The sequence below is a fragment of the Puntigrus tetrazona genome, chromosome 2 (assembly GCF_018831695.1).
Source record: "Puntigrus tetrazona isolate hp1 chromosome 2, ASM1883169v1, whole genome shotgun sequence".
In the NCBI taxonomy this organism is placed as follows: Eukaryota; Metazoa; Chordata; class Actinopteri; order Cypriniformes; family Cyprinidae; genus Puntigrus; species Puntigrus tetrazona.
Window position 1 is genome coordinate 20,798,946 of NC_056700.1, and position 24,980 is coordinate 20,823,925.

At 37.1% G+C, this 24,980-nt stretch overlaps 1 protein-coding gene across 3 annotated transcripts in view; it reads right to left on the bottom strand.

Moving 5' to 3' along the window:
- Positions 1–1,555: 1,555 nt before the first annotated feature.
- Positions 1,556–24,980, bottom strand: part of adcy8 (adenylate cyclase 8 (brain)) — a 42,404-nt gene continuing 18,979 nt past the window's right edge. The window contains exons 7-18 of one of the 3 annotated variants that reach the window (XM_043219469.1): positions 24,609–24,879; positions 17,086–17,283; positions 15,287–15,387; positions 14,870–15,071; positions 13,648–13,737; positions 13,302–13,474; positions 12,102–12,183; positions 7,100–7,258; positions 4,076–4,222; positions 3,657–3,749; positions 3,414–3,528; positions 1,556–2,224 (exon numbers count right to left, since the gene is read on the bottom strand). In XM_043219469.1, the coding sequence (XP_043075404.1) occupies positions 1,740–2,224; positions 3,414–3,528; positions 3,657–3,749; positions 4,076–4,222; positions 7,100–7,258; positions 12,102–12,183; positions 13,302–13,474; positions 13,648–13,737; positions 14,870–15,071; positions 15,287–15,387; positions 17,086–17,283; positions 24,609–24,879 (2,116 nt within the window). In that variant the 3' untranslated portion in view covers positions 1,556–1,739. The remainder of the gene's footprint in view (positions 2,225–3,413; positions 3,529–3,656; positions 3,750–4,075; positions 4,223–7,099; positions 7,259–12,101; positions 12,184–13,301; positions 13,475–13,647; positions 13,738–14,869; positions 15,072–15,286; positions 15,388–17,085; positions 17,284–24,608; positions 24,880–24,980) is intronic. The other 2 variants (XM_043219475.1, XM_043219482.1) reach the window with 2 other exon arrangements.

Sequence of the window (24,980 nt, forward strand, 5' to 3'; positions counted from 1 at the left end):
TCCCTGATTGGCTGTCAAGAGTGTGACAGGAGTGATGTGATTATTAGCCCCGCCCACCCGTCACAAATACAGTCGGAAGAAGCGCGTCTGACTGACAAGACGAGGAGATCTGTTTCCATGGAGACAACACCTACGTAAGGAGAGTGGGAAGAAGAAAAACGGAAAAAACCCAGTTGAAACATTACATCAATTCAGTAAATAATAGAATACATTCAAATGTATTATGTGAATAAAATGTTCTTTGCTACTATGAAAATGACTACTATTAAAAGAGAGATTGTTCTACACACATGCACACAAATTGACTCGCTGTATTTCTTCAGTCATTTGATCGGTGGTTCAGGTCACAACTAATACTGAGTCAATATCGCCCTCTACAGGACAGACCTGCACTGCCACCTTTGTGTGTGTGTGTGTGTGTGTGTGTGTGTGTGTGTGTGTGTGTGTGTGTGTGTGTGTGTGTGTGTGTGTGTATAATGTATAAAATCTAAACGTTGTGTGTGAGCCTGGCCCACACAGCCAGCCTTAAAGTAGCACGGGGATATTTGTATGAATAGCCAACAATGCGTTGTATGGGTCAAAATAATCGATTTTACTTTTATGACAAAAAGTATTAGGATGTTAAGGACATGTTTCATTAAGAGATTTTGTAAATTTCCTAACATTAATATATATAAATAAAATTTTAGATTAGTAATATGCATCGCTATTTAAACTATTTGTACTTTAAAGGAGTTCATTTTTTTGCATCCTTAAGATTCTAGATTTTTAAATAGTTGTATCTAACCCAAAAGCTCTAAAAACATACATCAGTGGAAAGCTTATTAAATCAGCTTTCAGATGAATAAAAAGGCCCTTAATGACTGTTTTTGTGGTAATGTATATTCAGTATTACTTAATACGTAATTTAAAAACTTTTTTTTTTTACTTTAACCTAAGGCCACATAAGCCAGGATCCTATGTTTGGATCTGCCATGTTTGACGTTACATACCTTCGCTGGAAAATCCTTGACAATCTTCACAGTTTTCAGTTGTTTGTATTGAGGTGTGAGAATATTCTCTCTGTAAAAGCAATAATCCATATAATCCAGGTGTTTTTGCCATTGTGTATCTAAACATTTAAACATATAGAGTTAGGCAAAACATCAGTAAAAGTGTAGACGGAGAAAGGAATTGGTTCTAAACATACCTTAATTTGGCATTAGTTGCTTCAAGCAAAGCAATAATAGTGCAATATGAAATATATTTCTGAAATGTAAACGTCATGTCAGTTTTTTTTGATTAGCAGGTTACGAAAAAAAATTCCTACTCTGAACTGTAATGTCAAAAAATAACCAAAATGTCAACAGCCTAAACATTTGAAGTTATTTAGATACCCATAATTATTGTGCTTTTTGCAGCTTAAAAGTTAACTGATAAACAATGTATATGATCAATTATTTTACTGTCAACAACAAAAAAAAAGCTGCAGATGGGACCGGAAAATCTGAGGGATGTTAATAATTCTAAATATAATTTCAATGTTACAATATAACTTGAGGCATCGTCATGAAGGTGAACAATAAAACAAACGGACCTTTATTTAAAGGAAGCCCATACCTTTATAAAAAAATTAAACCCCTTTATTGTTTCTCAAATACAAAAGAAATACAAAAAGAAACACAGACAGCAAGAGAGACAGTCAGTCAGCGGCAGCAGTCTGAAGTACAGCTCAGTCTTTTGGTTAAGTACGCAGTCCTCTAGGCCAGCTCGCTTTTGTCCGTGACCTCGGCGTGGCTGGTGTCCGAGCCGCCCGGCGCCAGCAGAGTTCTGCGGTTGTAGTGGCCCTTCATGATGCCTGAGTTGTTGTTTTCGTTGAGGATTTGTTTCTGTTTCTGGCGGTTGAGGGACTGGACCAGGCCGAGCACCACGGCAGCGAGCGAGTACTGGCCCGTGAGCTTCCTCGGCTGCAGGATGAGTGGGTTGGGCTGAACACGGCCCATCAGGAAGTGCGTGCGGATCTTGCCTTCCTGTTCGCTGATGCCCTTCACGTAGATCTCGCCTCGGTACTCGAAGGCGAAGCCGCTCTCGTTGAGGATGGCGTAGGTCTCTTCTGGGAGCTGGATCTTTCCGCTGACGCCCGTGCTGTCCATACGGCTCGCCAGATTGACGGTTTTCCCCCAAATATCATACTGAGGCTTCTTAGCGCCGATCACCCCGGCCACCACAGAGCCGTGAGCCATACCTGAAGAGAGAAATCAGCATCTCATGACATCCATTTCAGCCTTCTAAGGCTATTAAGAGTAAAACAATCCAATCCCTCTTCATATTAGGTGGCATAAATGAATCATTTGATACAATGTACTCATTGTGTAAATACTAGTGCTGTCAAACAATCGCATTCCAAAAAAGTTTTTGTTTTCATAATGAGTGTACTGTTTATATGCATTATGTGTATATAAAGACACACATATAGTATACATTTTGAAAATATTTACATATACATTTATATTAATATAAATTATATATGAATGTATTTAATATATGAATGTAACATTTTTCATTCTTAAATATATACATGCATGTGTGGGTATTTTTATATACACAATAAAAATACAGAGTACGCACACATGCACTGTGTAAACAAAAACTTTTATTTTAGATGTGATTAATCACGATTAAGTTTTTTTGCAATACAATAAGTACATATTATAGTAGTAATAAGAGGTTGTCATGTAATATTGTTTTTACAAATTTATATTATTAATTAGACTGTTTCATCCCATGACTGCCAATTTTTGGGGTAAGAATGAATTTTAGGTAGCTTAAAAAAATTAATTGGTAAATTAATTATTAAACATATTTAGAAGGATATAAAGGCTAGACAAACAAGATAAATAATTTAGCATTTTTCTATTTTATTTAGGTGATGCAAAGCTGATTTTTTTTTTTTTGTATTAGTCCAGTTTTCAGTGTTACATGATTCTAATATGCTGATTCAGTTCACAAAACATTTTGTGATAAACATTTTTTAAACAAGCAGTATATTATTTATATTTTAGATACCTATGATCCTGAAAGGACACTGACCAGTCATAGAAGTGACCATGGAAACAGGAACAGTGACTGCCCACTCCCACAAAGCATTGGAAATGACATAATCGAGTCTCATTAGAGCCTCAAACATCATGTGCAATAATATTTCGTAAATAAAATTTCCATAAAAAAAAAAAAAAAAAAAAAAAAATTCTTCAAATCAAATCGTAATGTCAATCTGAGGTGAATCTTCGGCTTTGAATCTTTAATAAAATTGTTAAATTGGAAACAAACAGGAAAAAATACTTCCATAATCGAAGCAGGTCTAAAAGTGGGCCATCACTGTTGCACTTCCGAAGGTTCTTCTGAATTATTAGTTTGAATCATTTGACTCTTACCGATTCTCAGCTGGAAGTTGTTAAAAGAATGTTTGTTGATCTCCTGAATGCTTTCATTCAGAGCAATGGCGAAATCGGCCAGAGCGCACAGATGCCCCCATTTATCCTCGCATTGCTATGGTAACACACGTACAGAAAGATTACTTCACAAACTAAACTACAGACACTGCAGGCTTACAAATCATCAGGTAATATCTGCTTTAGTAAGCATTGGCGTGTAGGTTTCTGTGTGTGTTTTCGTACTTGTTTTTCAGGAGACAGTCCTGACACGGCCATGTACGTGCTGCCGATGGTCTTTATCTTCTCGATGTCCTGAAATCGCTCCTCCCCCAGCAGCTGCAGAGAGACAATCTTTCAGATATGACAGCTTACATATGTAGCATTAAACATTCATCGGGAGCTTCCGAGCAAGGTGCGATAGATTTGTGCGTCTCGGAGAGAATCATTAATATTAAAGGGACAGTTCAGCTTAAAATCACGATTCTCTCATTATTTACTTTTCCTCGTTTGATTACCACCTGAACGCTGCCATTCTTGTCGTCACGAACCGTGATTGAATGTGTTTGGATGAACATGGGGATGAATAAACATTGACAGAAGTGTCAATTGCTGGTGAGCTACGCCTTTAAATACGTGCACGCTTGTGTTGGTAGAATTCTGACCTCGTCGAAATCGGCGATGATCTCGTTAAGCAGCCGCAAACACTCCACTCCCTGATTATTCATCTCAGTCTGCGAGTAAAAGTCAGCAAAGCCCGGAATGGAGGCGAACATCACTCCCACCGCGTCATATGACTGTGAGTAGAGCTCCTACAGATGGAGATCACAAGTTAGAAACCTCATCACTAGAATAAGAGGAGTCTACTATTTCATACCAATGAGCAGTGTGAACGCATATAGAAACGTGGGTCCAATGAACTTCAGAACAGTGATACAGTGTGTGTGGTATATAGGCAGCATGGGGATGACTTTTTAAAATCGTCCGCTAGGGGGAAGTGTTGCTTTATACAAACACACTTGATTGACTAATAGAACAGAAGGCAGAACAGATGCATCTGATGAGGCTGATATCTGATATATAATGCCAATAAAACACATACACCATACGAAAAACTCGGTTTACACATATTTTGTTATAAGCTGTAATACAGTGTGTTTTTGTGTGTGTGTATAAATATACACACACATACATAATATGTATCATTTATGTTTATGTTATGTTTAATAATATAATATAATATAAAAATATGTTTTTATATAATCAGTTATAAACAAGGTATTACAACAAAAACATGTTGCAATTGCTACCTGCAGGTTTTTGTTACCTGCAATTAAATAAATGGTAAACAACAACAATAAAATACAATACAAAATAAAAAAGATATAAAAAGTTTGTTATTTTTGCTAAAAACGAATGAAATTATATTTTAAAAAATTACCAAATTCCTAAAATTAAAATATAAAACTTGAATTCAAGTTTCCAAGTGACACTAAAATAAATATATAATGCCAATACAACAAATGCAAAAAAAAAAAAAAAAAGATTAAATATAATAAAATAAAATCAAATTTATATATAAATAAAATAAAATAAAAAAATTCAATTAAACTTAAAATGGAAATATATATACACTAAAATAACACTGCTGACTTGGTTGATATTTGATATATAATGCCAAGACATAAAATGCAATATATAAGGATTATAGAAGGATAAATGAACAGGTCCTGTGTGACTGAACTCTAAATTGCCTTAAAAACACTTCCCATGTACACATGGCTATGTACAGACCTCACAGGTGCCACACAACATACGCCACACCTCTCAAAAAAGATGTACAACTCATAAAACATGTGTGACTAATTAAGTACATTCAAGATGTAATGTGTGCAAGCCGCAAGGCCACTGTTCTAACTAACTACTTTGCAGTTTAAAGAGGGAGCTGTGGTCAATAACATAATCAATGTTACAGGAGGTAAAACTCTCTCAATACATCCCAAACGTTCAGCATCGCACTACGCCCCACCGATGCGTGATGTCATCACTGCATGCCAGTACTGCCGAGCGATCATATGCACAAAAAGTCAGTGACTGCTGAAGACAAGTGTAGAAAACAGGTAATAATACACTTAATAAGTGTTAGTCACTGAACTAAATTACTGCAGTGCCCTTTAAGAGTGGCAGGTTTTAAAGGCAAGACTGTGTGTGTGTGCGTGTGTGAGGGAGAGGGATCATTTTCTCATCTTAATAATAGCAGAGAGTGACGTAAATTATAGTGCAAACACTCAAGCGCAGACACACACACACACAAACACACACACACACACATTTAGCGTCAGCAGTTAAATCATGCCTCGATACTCCACCTGATTATAAATGAATGGAATAATTAAAGCAACTCAATACACTCTTTCTTTCTCTCTCTCCCAAACACACACACACGCACAAGCTTAATGGATGCATTTTTATCTGTGAGTTATACAGCTCCATTATTCAGCCTCCCTATTGTCTGATTGACTGACAGCGGAACATTCCAGAAATAAACAGAGGAGTCACGTCAGGACAAGAGAGCACATAAACGCACAGCCCGCATTTACGAAATGAAAGAAAGGAAAGAAGGAAGGAAAAAAGGAAGATCAGGAAAAAAAGAAACTATTATTTTTACAATAATAAAATGACATTATAACATTACATTAAACCATTAAAACAATAACATTGTGAAATGTTAATATAAATGAAAGTGCTTCTACTGTGGATTTTTATGGGTTTGGAAAAATGAATCGTTGAGTGAATCGTTTGGGAGACGCTGAGCAAGCAGGGTGAAAATAGATGCATATTAGACAATAGATGCATATAAGACAATAAAAGTGTTTTTTTTTGGTCTTGAATGCATGTCAGCCTGTTGTTGGGGATTCACAAAACCAAAATATCAACCTTACATTACCCATAATAGGGGTGCTTTATGTTCTTTAATTATAATGTACTCCTGTGATGGGACAACTGTATTTTCAGCATGATAAAGTGTTCGGTTTCAAATGATCCTAGAGAAATCATTCTAATATGCTGATTTGGGGCATATTTCTTAACGTTATCACCATTTATAACAGTTCCGGTAGTAGCAGTGCTACTACATTTAGTAATATTAGGTTCGATTTTTAATGAAAGGAATGGCATTTAAGTGAAATGTTTTGGAGATAATATATGTTTTACAATTTCATTACATTGTAAATAAATAAAAATGAAATAAATTAGAATGGTCGTATGAGTGTTTTATGATTTTTAAAATAATGCGTGCATGCTTGTTAACTACACAGAACATTCCAGATCAATTATCACTTATGTGGATCTGTGACAGTAAGGGTGCTGTCTATTTAGGCAGCTTACTAGATTGTGGAATAGAGCTACAAAATCTGTTTGGCATTGGGTTTGCAATACGATACAAATACTACAAAGACCGTTTGGTGTAGTGTTGTTTTGTCATGTATATGAACCATTCATTTGAATAACTTCCTTAATTACTATTGACTTCTGTAGCTAACTGTCAAGTCAATAAGGCACAATAAAGAGGGGTGAAGGTGTCAGTGATTCATCCTCTACTCCTCACATGCTCTTGCTGTCTAAACACTGCCATGCTTTTCCTGTCAGACTAAAGGAGTGAGACACCCAGATCCATTCTGTCTCTCTACCTCATTGTCTCTGTCTTTCTCCAGGAAGTGGCGTGCGACGTGGCTGGGAAGAATGTTCCGGAGCATGTTCTCATTGTGTTCACGCAGCTCTCGCATCTCATTTATCTCTTCCTTCGCCTGTACACGCCATAGGAAGTCCAGACGAGCGGTATACTCCAGCTGAGAGACAGAGAGAATAAAGCTAATCAGAACTTAAAAGAGTCACAAGATACATTATTGAACATACAAAAACACAGGACAGCCGATCAGTGTCGCAGGACTATACACTTATTTTGACAAAGGGACATGGCAGAAAAAGACTGCCGTATTGTACAGCTGTATAGGTCAGAGAGAAGCCCAATAACTGCCCAGATACACAAACTTCACAATTCAAGACTGAATGTTTGCATGGTTGCGAAGAATATTATGCTACTGAACTCAAAACGGACAGAGAGGGACAAAAAAATATTGTTAACATTAAATATATAACAGGACGTCTCTTATTCTCACCAAGACTGCATTTATTTGATCAAAATACAGAGAAAATATTAGTACAATTTAAAACAATTAGTTTTCTAATTTAATATTCTAATTTAATTTATTATTTAATAATTAAAAAGCTGAATTTTCAGCATCCATTAACTGTCAGAAAATGCTTCTGGAATCTTTCAGATATGCGGATTTGGTGATGAAAAAACTTCTTTAAACTTTTGTAAATTTGTACACGTGTTTATACATATATTTACTTTCACTTTTAACCTATTTAATGTGCCGTAGTTAAATAAATTCTTCTAACCTTATATTTTATAAAAGAAGAAAACGTCCCATAGAAGAGAGAGACACAAATGGGTATATGTAATAACTGTCTGCAATACTAAGCAGATAAATCGCAAATACACACTCAGCAAACACAATCCAGTCACTGGAAAAAAAAAAAAAAGACACACAAAAATCCTAGCAACCAGAGGAGGAAAGCATCTGTAGGTAATCAACGATAGGAAAGATGCAGAGAGGTGCACTTTCTTCTTAAATGTGGAAAATAACTCATAAAAAAGAAAAAAAAAATTACAAATGCTTTACAACATTGATTCCAGATGTCTTTATATAGGTTAATCTTAAAAAAATATTCTCAATGTAATGTAAAAAACTATCGTTGCCTATATTTACACAAATATTAAATCCCCACATTTTATTATTTATAATGCCATCCATTTGTATCAATGGCAACATTTTGCTTTAGCTCATTTTTGTAGGTCTGATTTCTGAGGTTAATCAGAATTTTTTCAAACAATGCCATATTCTCAGTTGAATTCTACTAGTCTTTAACTAGGCCAGTGTAGGTTATTCACATTCTTGTTTTTGAACGACTTAATTAAAAAGTGAATTTTTTTGGGATCATCTTTCTGCTAAAATCATTAGGTTTTTGGCAGACTTCTCCTCCATTCCTCCCACTGAAGCCGAGCCCCAGAGAGAGATGCCACAACCACACAACCAAACTACACTGAGTGTATAACTTGTTTTACATTTGGATATCACATATAAATTGAATTTTGTCTGATTAAGTTTGCTTTATTTAAACCTGGTATAAAGATCCATCTCAGGTGATCGGATCAAGTGGTCAGCCGATACATTTTGATGTTTCTATCTTATATCTGTAGCGTCTCAAATGTCTCTCCTGTGACCACTTGTGTTCATTTCCCACATCAGGGTCTCTGATTTTATGAATACGCACGTAACTCATAATGTTTGTGTTATTGCATGTAGACAAATGCAAAAGGTGCTGTCTATGAGGCATCAGGACAGATTAGCATTCACGCTATAAATCACATCATGTGTTTCTGATTGTGATTGGATCAAGAATCATCTGAACTGAATCTTAATTTCATATTTGCAACATTCAGGTGTGTATCATGTGCTGGCCTAGGACCTAATGTCCCTGTCTTGATTTTGCACAGCGATATGTGGGACAATCTGCATCTGGGTCATTTCTACTTCCTGGTAACTAAACCAGTATAGCCTTATGCCCTCTGCCCAATTTATGCATTTGCTCTACTCCATTTAACTTTCTTTGGAACTCTCAGTCTACGTTCTCAGCTGTCCTTCAGATTCACAAGATGAATCATGATTCCTCAACTGGGACTATCAGAGCAATATAAAATGTCATGACACGAAAATAATTAAGTTTCAGTGCTTTGAAATGTCACAGACAATTTTAATGAGGGTTTAAGATTTTCCCATATAACCTAAACTCCAACTGTACTCTCTTAAAAGGACAAAGTACACCACCATTCAAAAGTTTGAGGTCAATACATTTTTTAAATGCCCCTAATACCCAAGGCTGGATTTATTCGATGAAACAGACTAAATAATATGGTGAAATATTTTACATATGTCACATGACCCTTCAGAAATAATATGCTGATTTGTAATCATGCAAAATGCAAAAGTGTACTGATACATTTAATATGTCCTTGCAAATAAAAATATACATTCATTTAATAAATAATAATTCTTATAACATCAACCTCTACTGCATGAAAAAACAGCAACGCGAGTAGACGATAACATCATTTTTGACATCCCTGTTTTTATTTCTTTCATACACTGTACTCAGTAAGTGCCCTTAAATGCTTTGGCAGTGTCGTGACCCTTTGCGGTACGTCTCGACTCTAACAGGAAGTGAGCTGTGTTGCGTTTCTGTTATCTCTATTCAGTCTGGCTTCCATCAGCTCTCTTCCAGCCAAAGAGCTCCAACAAGGTCCCCCCTAATTAAGCAGTAACACACGCTCATCTGCATACATTAATATCCAGCTTTAATTGGGAACTGTTTCACAAAGGCGTCCAGATTGAAAAATTAATTTTCTAACAGTCAGGGTGTGATGTAAGTGTTTATGCATGTGTATGAGTGTAAAATGCATGTGTGCGTGCGCATTTATTTGCGTGTGCTCTCAAAGATGATTTCATGAGGAGTAATTATGCAAGTGGGGCAGACAGGGGTGTACGACTGTCCGACTGATTATTAAAAACACATCAACAAGACTAACCTCCATTAACCTCTAAAACACATGAGCACGCACGTAGAGATGGACGCACACACTCAGACATTAGACAATTAAGGCAGTGCATATCAAGCAAATTACTTTTGACAAAAGCAAACTGTATGAAAAGAGTTTAATACAAATGAGTTTTAGAAGTTTTAGGTGTCTTGGGAGGGCCGGTTTTGAATCTCGCTACTGTCTGGAGTGGTCCGGGACTTTATCGTTATCAGAACAGTAATTTAAACAGTTAAAGTTTGGCTGAAGGAAGAGCGGCTGTTATAATAGTGGCTAAAATGAATGCATTGTTTTATCCATGATAAAGTGATGTGCTAAGCTCTTCGACGGTGACGTTCTGGTTCTTAAGGCTCTCACTCAGCAGATAATACAAAAGTTATATCCCTCAATGCCTCATTCCCTTGAGCAAGGCATGTACCTGCATTTACAGTTTAATCAAGGGGAACATGTGCTAAATTTACGCCATTTTATTGCTTTTCACAGCTCAGTAGACTCACTGGAGTCCTCCGTTTACAGAAAGTATCTACTTTGTCCTACATTTCTCCTCAATTCTTTAGAAAGACTGAAGAGACACACTCAAGGCTCGTTTTTTAATCTCAGTTCTGTCTACACTGCACAAATAACTTCTTTGTATGTTTTAATTATTCAGTTTTGTTAAAATATAATAAAAAAAAGACACATTTTCTTGAGGAGCCATATATATAAAGTCTTAAAAATACTATGCAAACTATATAAAATCTTATTTTTTAAAAAGGGGGCCCCCTAAGGGGACAAAAATATGATAAGATAGGAAAAATTATATTTCAATGTTTTTACGTTGGCTTACAAAACATTTGAATTATCTTGCAAAAGTATTGCATTGCCCCAAACTTTGTTTAATTGCAAAAGCATTAAAACATTTTCCTCGTATTTTTTCATCAAAAACGTTTAGTGAACATCAAAAAAAAAAAAAAAAAAAAACAATCACTGAAGTATCCTACCATCTAACACGTTCCATTAGGAGCTTGATTTATTTATTTATTTTCTACTTGTTTTAAGTAAAACTATTGAATGTCTCTGTGCAGTTTCAGCTCAAAATACCTCACAGATAATTATTTCCATCATTTTAAAAAAGCTTATTTAAAGCAGAATCTGGCTGTTTTCGCGCATGTCTCTTTAAATGCAACTGAAAAAATAAAATCTCATTTATTCTTTGTCTTTTCTTTTTTTTCAAAATTCTACATCATTCAACAAACTTTTTCTTTTTTAATTGAATGTTCATTCCCAATTTTTTTGCGTACCCCGCTGTACTGTATCTACAAATATATGTCTCATAAAAACAACAGCATATGAAGAATAAAGCCTCAAAGACACTGATCTGCAGTGACAGAGTGCTTGTTCATTGGTCCGAGACACACACACACAAACACACAAGATGAGCATAAATAAGAAATGATCAAATCACTGTCCAAGAAATACATGCCAAGTCCCAATCCATAGGCCAAGCAGTGCCAGTAGCACCACCTGCCTAAATGACACACTGTTGCCATAGATACGAGGTGGGGGGCCAAATACGGGCAGGCAGTTTATAGCTGGACACAACACATGGCACAAGCACAAAGCATTTTGGTCATATGTGAGACTCCATGCTCCTTAATCAGAGTGGCGCCGACACAACACACACACACACACACACACACACCTACACAAACCCAGCACCGCTCATTTCTCTTTCTCTCTTGCTCATCACCACTCGGACCAGCTCTTTCCCCTGATCTACGGCATCAAAGACAACAATCAGCAGAGTGAACTTAAAAAGCTCCGCACACACTGTGCGTCAGAGAGAGAGCAGAGCTTTTATATATTGACTGTGAGACCTTATGAAGCAGCCAATAACTTGCAGCCGTTTCTTAGAAACGTGACATTATAAAATAGGCACTGAATGGCCCCTGATCCGCTGTCAGGTTGGAGTTTGTGTGCGTGTCTGTTACCTGTTGGCCATGGTAGAACACAGCTAAAAGGAACATCGCCATGAGAAGCAGAGATGTTTCCTTGGTTCCCAGGAAGCTTTTGCTGTAACCAGAGAAACAGGGCAGAATGTCTCATGAGTTCTGCAGCATGTTTATAATGTCCACAGTGCAGTGAGTTAAGAGAAACATCTGTCATAAATGTCATAAAGAGCCTTGATTATATAATCACTGTGTATACTGTTTGCCAAACACTTACCTGTTATATAAAGAATTATATGTTTTTAAAGGGGTCATTTTTAACCCTCATCAGGCTTGGCGGACTGTATACTCGGAAGTTAATGTTAGAATTGGTTACTAGTTGTGTATGACAGCCTAACAACCTTCTTAGATGGTCACTGCTGTGATATGTTAAAAATACATAAATACTCTGTATAAACACACACACATCACAAAATCACAAAGGCTGCATATATTTGATCAAAAACACAGTAAAAACTGTAATATTTTGAAATATTATCACCAATTTAAAATGATTTTATTCATGTGATGCCAAAGCTGAATTTTCAACTTCACTACCACAGACGTCAGTGATGCATGATCCTTCAAAAATCATTCCGATATACTAATTTGTTGCTCAAGATACATAATTATTAGCAATGTTGAAAGCAGTTGTGCTGCTTAATATTTTTGTGGAAACTATTTTTTCTTTTTACTAACAACGACTAACAAGTAACAACATATATTTGATATACAAATCGTCGTATATGTCTTTAACTGTTTAATACAGTCAGATTTTTGGCAGCGCATGTAGGCGGTAACAGAAGTGTATGCGCACGTCATCAGACAGCAAAATCGCAAGCCCTTTAGGGTTTAAACCTATAAACTCACAGCTGCCAAGCTAAATATTTGACCACCACCCACATTTACTTTCTGGTTTAGAGTTTGCGGTGTTCTGTTCATTAAGAGTTTGGCGGAAGACAGAAATTTACGATCGGCTGACGTCAATCATAAAACTTGCAGAAATCTATTAAAACACTCGCAGACTGCCACTTCAGAAACAGCGTGACATTTATTGCTCTTATCGCCGGTCCACGTCATCTTACGAAGTTCCTTGAGTCATCACAATTACGTCCATACTGTTAAAGTGTGATGTATAATTTTGCTCTTTATAATTTTGTTCTTTAATGGCTCCTGAATGGCACAATGTGGGAGTTTGCATACCTCTGATTAAGTGTAAGTGTGTCATAGCGGATGAACAGTGGTGTGTAGAAGGCCTCGGTCAGCACTGCGTATATAGCGATCATGATCAGCAAGATGGCCAGCTTCAGAACCGAGTTCAATCTGAGGAACACCGCGCACGTCACCATCGCCAACACTCCGGTAAACACGAAATACTGTCAATAAACGGGCAGACGACCTCACCATTAGCCACCCATTGCTGTACAGTGAATGAATTGATTTTAAACAGTTTACACATTTGCTAGAATTCTGTCAATCTGTTTTTAAAAGACTGAAACTGGCAAGAAGCTGTGGGTCTGATTGTGTGGGAGGCAGTGGATGAAAAGACCTCTGGGTAGAAGCAGATATCGGGAATTGAGGCAGATGCATTAAACGTCTGGTTCCTGAATGAGCCGGATTTATCGAAATCACACCAGAGCTACGATAAAAGAGAAAGAGAGTGCTAATGTTAGAGAATTGATTGCATTTAAGTATAAATCATCTGTAAAAAGAGCAATATAATCACATTTCCAAGAACTTTCTAGCTATCGGCTTATGTAACTGAAAAATGACTGATATAATATTCTATTCTATTCAGTTACGGATAATATTTTAATAAAATAAATGAAAAAAATCTACATTTTTAAATATAATTTAGGCCTCAAAACATTATAAAATACACTACGAAAAACTGTTGTTCATTTTGAAATTTGCTAAAGATGAATTTAACTGATATTAAGTGTTTTTAAAGATCTACTTATGGTGGTAAAAAGTCATCTAAATGTAAAAGCTATTTAGTTATTCAAAAAAACAACCAAAAAAACACACACATTAAATAATGACCAATATAATGCATTTTGGCCAGTAACCAATATGATATTGATATGAGTCAAAATCTGCTAAAGGGTAATAATGGAAAAACTGTTTTAAGTGGTTTTACACTTATTTACAGCAGGATCTGTATTTTTCTAATTATTTTTGTTATAAAAGACAATAAAAAGAACTAAAATAAATAAATGCAAACTTGATTTTTAAAATTAAAAATTTAAAATAAAATAAAAATAAAATTAAGGTAACACTTTAGAATAGGTTACACTTGTTAATTATTAACTACGACTTTAGTAAGGAGTTAGTAAGGTCGTAGTTAAGTTATAAGTATAAGGTAGAATTAAGGATGTACAATACGACCATGCAGGCATTAATATGCACTTAAATGGCTAATATTCTAGTAATATGTATGCTAATAAGCAACTAAAAGGGTGTAACCGTATAATAAAGTGTTACCAAAGATAATTTTGTTTAAAAAAAAAAATAAAAAAATGCTTTTTAAAACATCCCCAAAAGATTTATTATATTTAATTACCCGTTTGCAGATTTTGAGCCATGCATTGTGCAACCCTTTTTCACTAAATTCTATAATAAAAATAAATTCATTTATACTCCACAGTGGGTCAATAATTCTCGAGTTGAAATTGATTTAGCTCACAAATTAAAACTTTACATATCCACGGAAAACATTTGCAAGAGTATAATGATGAAATTAACAATAAAATAAACAAATGTTTGCTCACTATGTTGATCATGGCAGCCAGGAAGTTGATGAGGATGGAAAGGAAGATGACGACGTTCCGTGCAGCGTACGTTTCGTTCACCCAGCAACATGCTTTTCGCAAAACCAGCGGCAAACACTTATAATCCTCTGCCGTTGTCACAACAACAAGGCAACAGTGCAGCAAGATGAGGACGGAGAACTGTATCACCATAGTGACCATCCTACAAACATGAGCGATTGCATATTATATGACGCTCTCACGGGAGTAATCGAATATTCGAGACTGGTTTGGATCAAATTTCATTGCAATAGCCACATCGAACACTACTGGAAATATTAATCCATGGCTTCTATATGCAGTATAAACCCAAACAGATCATGTGTCAACCTCAATGTCTGCGGTGGATATGGCCATCAGTATATGTACATGTTTTACCTTGCTGAAGGAAGTAAGCTCTGTATTCCAGTGATGAAGAAGAGAACAATGAAGGCACACACAAGATTAGACTTAAACACCTCGTCTCGCATCTGGGAATACTGTAGAGGAAACACACACACATACACACACAGAAAAGTAAGGACAAAAATTCCTCTTCACGTGACGACCACAATGACACCATAAAAAGCAAAGCTAGCCACATAGGAAAGAGCAGGGTGGGCGCTCATAAACACACATACACACAGCTCCTGTGCTCTCTAGGTTAGTGGGAGGACGTGTGATGTCAGGGCATCGTGGAGGCAGGGCAAACCCCAAAAAAATCAAGCACAGAGAGTGGCACAGAGTCAAAAGCCAAGCAGGGGGCAAAGGTCAACTCAAACAAGCAGAAATGAGGTAAAGGACAAATAAACAGACTAAAAAGCGTTTTTAACTAAGATGAAAACATGCATGGTAGTGAATCATGAGTAACCCGAAGGCCCGTCTGTGGGCAAATCCAGGTTGTTCAGGAAGAAAAAAACGTTCATATGATAAAACAAGTTCATCAGTGATGGTGATTAAAAACAATCAATTTGGACCAATCCAATCGACTAAATTCACCGGCTCATTATCCTAAGTGTTGATTTAAATTCACTCTCTTTTTCTTTGTCAGAACCTGCTGATCAGATCAGGAAGCAACCTTCTTGTCAGACTAATGGCCAGAGCGGCTCTCAAGTTAAAGGGTTAGTTCAGCCAAAAATTTAAATTCTGTCATTAATTACTCACCCTTGCGTCTTTCCAACCACGTAAAACCTTTTTTCATCTTCGGGAACATAAATTAAGATATTTCAGTACCTTCAAGGCCCAGAAATGACGCATAAGTTGCACTCTTGTGAATGATGGGCAGAGACTGAAAAAGTAGTTTTTTTTCTTTGCATATTAAAATATTCTCGTAGCTTTTTAAACATAGATTTGAACCACTGATGTCACATGGACTATTTTACAGATTGCCTTGCTACTTTTCTGGGTCTGGGAACATTTCAGTTGCGTCGCTGTCTATGCAGGGTCAGAAAGTGCACAGATTTCTTCGAAAATATTTTAATTTGTTTTCTGAAGATGAACAAAGATCTTACGGGTTTGGAACGACATGAGAAATTAATGAAAGAATTTAAATTTTTGGGTGAACTATTCCTTTAACAGCTCAAGAACTGTAGCGCAATTAATGAACTCACTAATTAATTTTTCGAGTTTTTTAATCTTTCTGGAGCTGTGGGTCACTATATGCGAACTGTCATTGAATAACTTGAGGAATTTAAAATCTAAAAAATGTTTGTTCCACACAAAAAAGCCTGAAAATATGGCAGAATTGTGTTTTGGGAAGAATGATCCATGATCTTAAAAGTAAATTGTAGCATTGTAGTGCTGTGTAAGAAGTGTCATTGCTCCTGCTAGAAAATCCAAATAAAACTGGAGGCAGATGGTTCCTGTGACCATAAAGATGGTGCAAATTGGTCAAGATAGATGGTCCATCTGGTTGACCATCTTGAACCAACGAGAAAACAGCAACCATGCTCTAAAAACAGCTGCACCACCTTAACTTGTTTTTTTTCCCCGGATGGGACATAGTAATTGAGAAGATTTTAAACCGCTGTGCATGTTCTAGAAAGTATCGACTGCTATTGCTGGCACATAACGTCCTTTAGTTTACTCATGACAAAAACACTCTCTCACCTCCTTCTCTTGCACCTCCAAAACAAAAATAAAGAGAGTGAGAGAGTGGAGAGGGAGGACAGCATGGCTGGAAGATGGGAGCAGGCTACCTTGTGCTCCAGCAGTGCTTCTCTAAAGGTGAGAGAGAAGGGGGAGATATGTTCTTGGCGGAGCTTGTCCCCGCTGCGCAGGGCGATGGTGCTCTGCATGCGAGCGTTAATTTCCTGTGAGCCGGCGCGCACATGCAGGGCTTGAGCCAGGTGGTTGGGGAGCAGGTTAATGGAGTGACGTGTGAGCGCAGCCAGAGTCTACAGAGGAAAAGCACATGCAGCGCCCATGAGTCTAAGAGAGTGTGTGTGTTCGTGTATGTATGTGTGTGTGTGTGTGTGTGTGCTGGTGTGTATCTGTTCATCCAAGAGCTCTGCACAACATGAATGTATGACAATCAAATAACGTCAGAAAATGATCGCACAAACACATGCACAATCACTTAGCTAATGGAGGACAAATTACAGACTTTTTTTATTTAAGATTAATTACAATTAAACATATATCAACCCAAACTCTATGCTTAAAAGAAAACTTTTTGCAATGTTTAATTTATTTATGTATAATGTATTTATGTATTATTTATATATTACTGTTTTCCCACATACAGCATCCCCAAAGGAGGTTTTGCCAGATTTAGTTCACTTCTCATGACAATTTTGTCCCCAAACGACAGCTAAGTATGCACACACACAAACGCACGCACACACACACACACACACACACACACACACACACAACACTTGCACATAACATGATTATTTTTTGTACAGTGAATGCTCTGGACTGTAAGTAATAGGCTTTTCTAACTGCCTACAGCTCAGCCCATCTTTTAGAGTGGATCTAGAAAATCAACACACTATTGCAATGTCTAATAATTCCACTGCCTTAATGCCGGAAAGCCGGACCTTTTATATCAGATATTTTAAGTATCAAAAATATGAGGCTGTTCCAGTTCGTTCTCTCTGCTGAAAAATCCAGTTAAAACCTGTCTGACTGCTGATTTGTTCACGGTTTCTATATGGTCTACGGTTTATTGATGGGGTTAGACCATCTCCTCAAAGTCCGAGACTCTAGCCCATCGTGCAAATTTGGGGAGAGTTGTAAAATAAATAAACTGGACAGATCTATTGTACATTCATAGGAAAGCCTTAGGCTTGAGTTGCAGAAGGCATGTGATAACATTAGTGCTGAATTAGTGTTGAAATATGTTGACACTATATCAGCTGTAATTTCTGCAAAAGGTGGACACATGTTAAAGTTAAAAAAAGTGTATAAAATCAGTTAGACTTTGATATTTGTTGTGCTCAGACCAACCTTCTGCATGTTTTTGGATGCAAAAAAGTTGATGTTTTCAGATCTGTCAAGCGTTCTAACAATTTTGGCACTCTCTATCATTCAATATCAACTGATCCAAATCCAATACTAAGACAAGACTGTGTCGCATATACTTCGCATGTGGTATCATAATAATGTGAGCAATTTAGCTATTAAATAAAAAAAACCTTAATTAAAAGTAGCTATATCATGACCTAAACTTTATCACAAAGGATTTTGTTCATGCAGTTTTTGTTTTGTTCAACACTTGTACAATATGAGGTTACACACAAGATTTTAATAGCTCAGATGTTCTTATGAGGATAGAGGTTAAACAAAGATATCACTGGCCTTAAACGCACTGTACAGAATCAGGACACAACTGAAAAATGGCATGAACAGGACCCGGCTAAGTTCAGACCACTCAACTAAAGCTGATGACTGTACAAGGAAAGGGAGGGAACCTTACATGACCTGCAAAATGTTACCTCAGACTGGCTATACCATACAACTCACAAAACCAAGCAAACAGTGCACCTCACGCAAAATGAGACTTGTGTAATACAAGCATCTAACTAGCTTATTCAGCTGACTAACATGTCTTCCAAACAGTATGATATTTGCTAAGCTAAACACTAATATTAAATAAGCACACAAATATTTGTGCTTATTTGTTTCTTACATTAATAACTGACTAAGATGTGTATTTTATTATAATCTACTCAACATGCTCTTGCTTATTCAGAAAATCCATCTGAAAGATGCTTAATTCAAACCTGACAGAATCAGCAAACCTCTGTCAAGTTGGCTGTTTTTAAAGCATCATGCTGTCAAAGGTTATTACATGGATGAATGGGAGACGACCTCCATGTGTGTGGGTCACCAAACACATTAATTTACAGCAGACCCAGCAACCACCATATATATGACATATGTGAACTGGAAGTAAACTGAAATCATTCTTCTCTCTCGGCCACAGTGTAGGCATGTGCTGTATTGTATTTGAGCGTGTTTAACAGCGGAAATGTCAGCACAAGGGTGGAGGTCACATTGAAGGATGACTAGCAGAGGATATTGCATAAACAGGATCTGACACAGACGTTTGATTTTGTTTTGACCACTGAAAGTATCTTTAAAGAGGACTATCATCTGTGCCGTGAGCTGGAGCTGTGGTCACTGTGAGCCGTGAGTCATCTAGAGAAACACTAGAATTACAAAACGCGCACACAGACTCTCTCTCATACATGCACAATGGACTATTCACACAAACATAAATAGACATAGAAGATGCAGGTTTTTTTCAAAAATTCACAATATACATATTGCATACAGTATTATTGTCTCATTTTATAGTCTGTGGAAGAAAAAAGTCTTATGGGTTTTGCTTATGGTAAATGGAGAAAATGTGGTAAATGGTAAATGTGATGAACTACAGCTGTGGTTACTCTGTTAGGACACCTGTGTGAATGTAAGCGGCAATGTCTTTATATGTTCACTGAAATAACAATAAAAATGTTCAAAATTATAGCAAATTTTCATATATTTTTTTTTTTAAATCTTTTAAATGTCAATTTGTTAATGTGGTGTCTTGAGCACCCAAATACTTATTTGGGACACGTATATGGACTTTTCATTCATCAGATGTTCATTCTACAACAGTGTTTGCTCATGTGTGTAATCAGAATTATATTAACTGATGTGGGCAAATCTGCTGGGATTAGGCACTGTTAATCTACTGTTATCACATAGAATTAAAAAAAATACAGCTGTGTGTGAGAGGTGTAGGCCTACGGCTGCTATGAGTGGGTTGAGAAAACATTCAATAAATATTCTTCTACCAAATGAAAGGAATGAAAATTTACAATATCTTATGGCCTTGAAGACCTGAAGGGACTTTTGACAAGTTCTTCTGTATTCAATAAGAGGCAACTGCAGAGAAAATTTCTGACTTGGACACAATATTAAACTGCTTAAAAAATGTTTTTTTTTACAAAAGGTTGTACAGCAATTTACAATAATATTTGTATCAACAATATACAAATGAAAAGCATCATAAAGCACCGTTTAAATGTTTTGGGTTAATAAACGTGCATTAAATTGATCAAAAGTGATTACTTCTTTTTAAAATTTGTTTTTAATTCAAATTATTAACAATATATATATATATAATTTTGTTAATAATTTGAATGTATATACATACACACACACACACACGCATTTATTTATTGTAAAAACTGGAGATTTAATTATGGTTACTCATTCCCCCGGTGCAGCAAACTATACATTTAGTGTGAGTGATTCACATTTGTTACCCTCATGCTCATTTCTCCTCCAACAACTATCAAAAATGACTCCTGCACCTAAGTTCAGATGCATGCAAGGTATACTTTTCAATTCCACTGTGAACGGATTATCACACTGTATGTCTTTCGAATGAAAAGGTGTTTGCATCTATGTTTTCTATTCTTGTTGAGGTATTAGTCAGATTACAAACTGAATGAAACTGGAACAATCTGGGTGGAGTAGAAGGGATGGAAAAGCTTCTGGGTGGAGATGTCAAAGAATCAATTTGAGTTCTCCTCAATAATCCCAAAGGTGGAGAAATAAGCTCTTGAGAGCTCTTTTTAGAGCAGCAAAGCTTCCTTGAGTTGCTTATGGGGTGGAGTTTAAATGTTTAGGGTTAGGTGTGGTTTAGTTAGTGGGTTAGGGTTAGTGTGGTCAGATGGCAGAAGTCATGGGGCAGGGCTCCAGACTAAAAAATTGACTCCTATAGGAAACACAACTAGGTGCCAAATTATTATTTTTTATTGAAAGGCAACAGAGCACAAAGCTTACTGCGATTATTAGACGGAAAGTGCACTGCAAATAACGTTAAGTTCACACATTAACAGAAACAGCAGATAAGATCTTAATAACAAGAAGCCAATATTGCTAATGGCCAAACATCTGCCAGCTTTAGTTGTGCACAAAATAGACACTGCTTTTCTGTACTTCTCTGTCATTTTCGATCTCTCTTGCTATAACAGGAGCTGCTTTTAGCAGATGTGCAGTGAATGCTGGTGTTCGGCAGAGATGAGGACTGTTTGAAAGTGTTTTTTCCTCTAAAACCTAAGTGTGCAAAACAAGCAGGGCATTACAAGCAAATCAAGTAAATTTATATAGTCTCCAGTGGTGACCTCATGCAACCATTTAGGCACAATCAAGTCTTTGGCTCTACCAATAAACAACTGGCTGGCTAGTAATATATTTCAGTAATGTACAGTTTTAAACTTGGAGATCAAAAAACGACTTTCCAATGAGTAGTTCTTTCAAAGTATAAACCTATGTTTTGACCTAGACTTATTTATTGATTTTGGAACACAGGCATTGCAGAGGTATTTTGGCTGATCAATAGTAAATGCTTTCAATACCAAATACAAAAGACGAGGCCTCTGTTCAACTCAAAATGTAATACTCTCAGGTTGCAGTGTTTATATGCATGTATGTGTATGTTTTTGAGTTCATGAAGTTTTGGATTACACACAAAAACACAAGGACTGAGACACTAAATCCATTAACAGAACCACCCTTCGGCGGAACACACACACCCAAACACCCACTAAAACACACATTCACTCACTCACACACACACACACTGTGGCTGCAATGCGTCACTGAGGACAAAGCTTGAACAGGGAGACGGAGAAGAGAGAGGGAGAGGATGTGAGATAAAGGAGAAGAAAAGAACAGCAGATGAAAGAGGAGAGAGAAAGAGAGAGAGAGAGAGAGAGAGGGAGAGAGAGGGAAAGAGAGGGAGGGATAAACGAAGCGTGAAGGAGAAAAAGAATCCTGTTACAGCCTTACAGACATTCCTGTTGTCATGGAGACCAGCCCTATAATCTTACATACACACATGAACATGTCAGCATACTTCTATTTGAACACATCTAGAAAAGCTCAGACATACACACACACTCGTCTAATCAACGTGAAAGCTTGTGCTCTCAGCTGATGTGTAATTGGCTGGTTGCCCTGCCAGTCATACAGTGAGAGCTCTTTGATGTGTTAAGATGACTGCATGACAAAGGCAACAAAAGCGCCGCATTAATCAAAGACAACATTCCCTTATGTTAACCACGTCACCATAGCAACAGCCTGGCAACTCGGCCCACACCAAGAGAGAGTTCTGCATCATAATCAGCAGCACATGCCACGGAAACCTTCTAGAACATTGTTGTGAACCATTTAGTCCTGAGAACCCTCCAGAACACAGCTCCCACCCTACAGGCTCTCGTCTTGCAACCTTGACAATCCACAAGAATAGTGGCTTTACCGTACAGCCTTGTAAAAACTATTGGAGAGTTTTGCTCCAAACTTACTCACCTGATCAAGCTACTCAAGGTCTTAGGAGTGCTTAGGAGTGCTGGAAACATCCAGGCAGGTGTGTTGGGGCTAAAACCTTCAGAAAAGTGGACCTTCAGCTTCAACTCTGACCTTCGATTATTGAGAATCAGCAACAGTCCTTACAGCACAAGCTGGAATTATCCCCCTGCCATACAAAGTTCAAAACCCTCCAGAACAAAGTCCCCATCTTAAAGTCTTTAGAAAAAATATCTTGTTTTCAGAAAAACAAGTCAAAATTAACTAAGTTTTTGCTTAAAACAAGCAAATTTGGAACACTGACCCGTCAGCAGCCCTACGTACCCACTTAAATGCTGGTCATAAGTATCAACACTGAGAACAATTCAGAAAACTATCCCCATCTTACAGTTTCGAAAATCCACTAGAATACTGCAAATTCTGTAACTCTGCTCCCATCCTACAGCCCTGACAACCCACTAGAGCGTTATTCCTATCCTTAATCCTTGAGAACTCAATTGAACTCTGTTTAAAGCATTGAGGGCCCACACTAAAACTTTCTTTACCCTATAGCCATGAGAACACTAAGAATCAGTTAGAACACATTCCTTATGAAACAAAGAGAAATGAAAAATTTGAGAACCACATTAACAAAGTGAACTGTCCAGAACCCTGTCCACACCCTAAAGTCTCAAGAATACACTAAAGCATAGTTTCTACCCTATAGTTTGTGAACCCTCTAGTACACTGTTTTACACTATAGCCTTGAGAACCTGTTAAAATATTCTCCACACCCTATAGCCCTGAGAACCTGTTAAATGATTGTTTTTACCCTTCAACCTTGAAAACCGTTTACCTTTGTCTTTATCCCAAAATCTTGAAAACCTGCCACTTTGAACTCTCTAGAACATTGTTTCACACTGCTTCAGCATACTGGGTCTGTGACTTTTCAAGTGATCCTGAAGACCCTGCTTATTTGTGTTGAGAACCATTTTTCTGTAGCCTGAGAAGCTTCTAGAATACCATGTATTTTAGAACCCTTTGAATCTTTTTGAACAGTCCAGGTGGCCTTTTAGAACACCATCCTTCACCCTACAGTCCTGAGATCTTCTAGACTAGAGCACTATACCTGTCCAATACCACCAAAAAATGTGAGCCATGCTAAAGAGATCTAGAGAATTTTCTTTGCATGTTACATTAAACATTAGGGCAGAAAAACTGTTCTAAAGGATTCCCAAACCTGCATTTTAACCTTCCTTGGGGACCTACTGTCGCTGAGTATTTGTCTAGATCTCTAACTTCATTGTAATTACAGATCTATTGGGTGTAGAACATCTAAAATCTTAAATTAGAATCTTCATATAAAGAAGAACATTTAGGGGCTGTTCATACAGAATATGTTCCTGCATCTAAAACACAAGGAATTCCAAGAAGGAATGGAATAATAGTCTCCAGACACATTTTGTACTACCTTTTGAACTTGAGTGCCATGTTTTTAGAATGCTGTTTAATGTGCAGGTTACTGCAAAAGATGTGAGACACAAATGGAACGGTCAAAGATGCCCGTCTAATGCATATCTACATAGAAAATCAATGGATAAGGTAGCACAGTGGAATGCAAAAACATTTTCTGTGAATAGCACTTTGCAAGTTGATTTACAGACGAGATTGCCATATAGGTTATGAAGTAACTACACACACCTATCTATAACAAACCAACCATGCAGGAGGAACATGAAAGAAAATGGAAAGATGTAGAAATAAATCAGGAGGCTCACACCAAAATGAAAGACAGGTGCAGTGAACAGATACAGAGCCTCAATTTATGCTCCATTTGCCTGCTGTATTTGAGAATTGCTGAGGTTGCATTAATGCGTGTCTTCTTAACTGTGCTTGTTTGGTTGTTTGCTTGTGCATGAATGGCACTCACATTCTGTTTGCCCACTATATTATGGAAGGGAAGTTCAGGGCTCCATGTTCCCTCCGTGAAGGAAGTGTTAGAGGTTCTGTGATCTGATTGGTTGGTAGAATCTCTCATGATGTCCTCCGGCAGCGTGAGCAAGCTCTCCTCTGGCTGCTTGATCAGGAAAGTTTCGATGTTATGCCTGCGCAGGAAATCGTTGCGGTCCTTACCGTGACCCTCCTCCACCTCATAATCGCCGTTCAGACAGTCTAGAGCCGCTTTAGAGATGTGGATCCTCCTGAGGGGGGGTCGAAATTAACTAGAGATTCATCTCACACATCCAAAACAAAACACCTTTTTCAAAATGAGAATAAACAAAAACTCAATTAATTTCCTCCC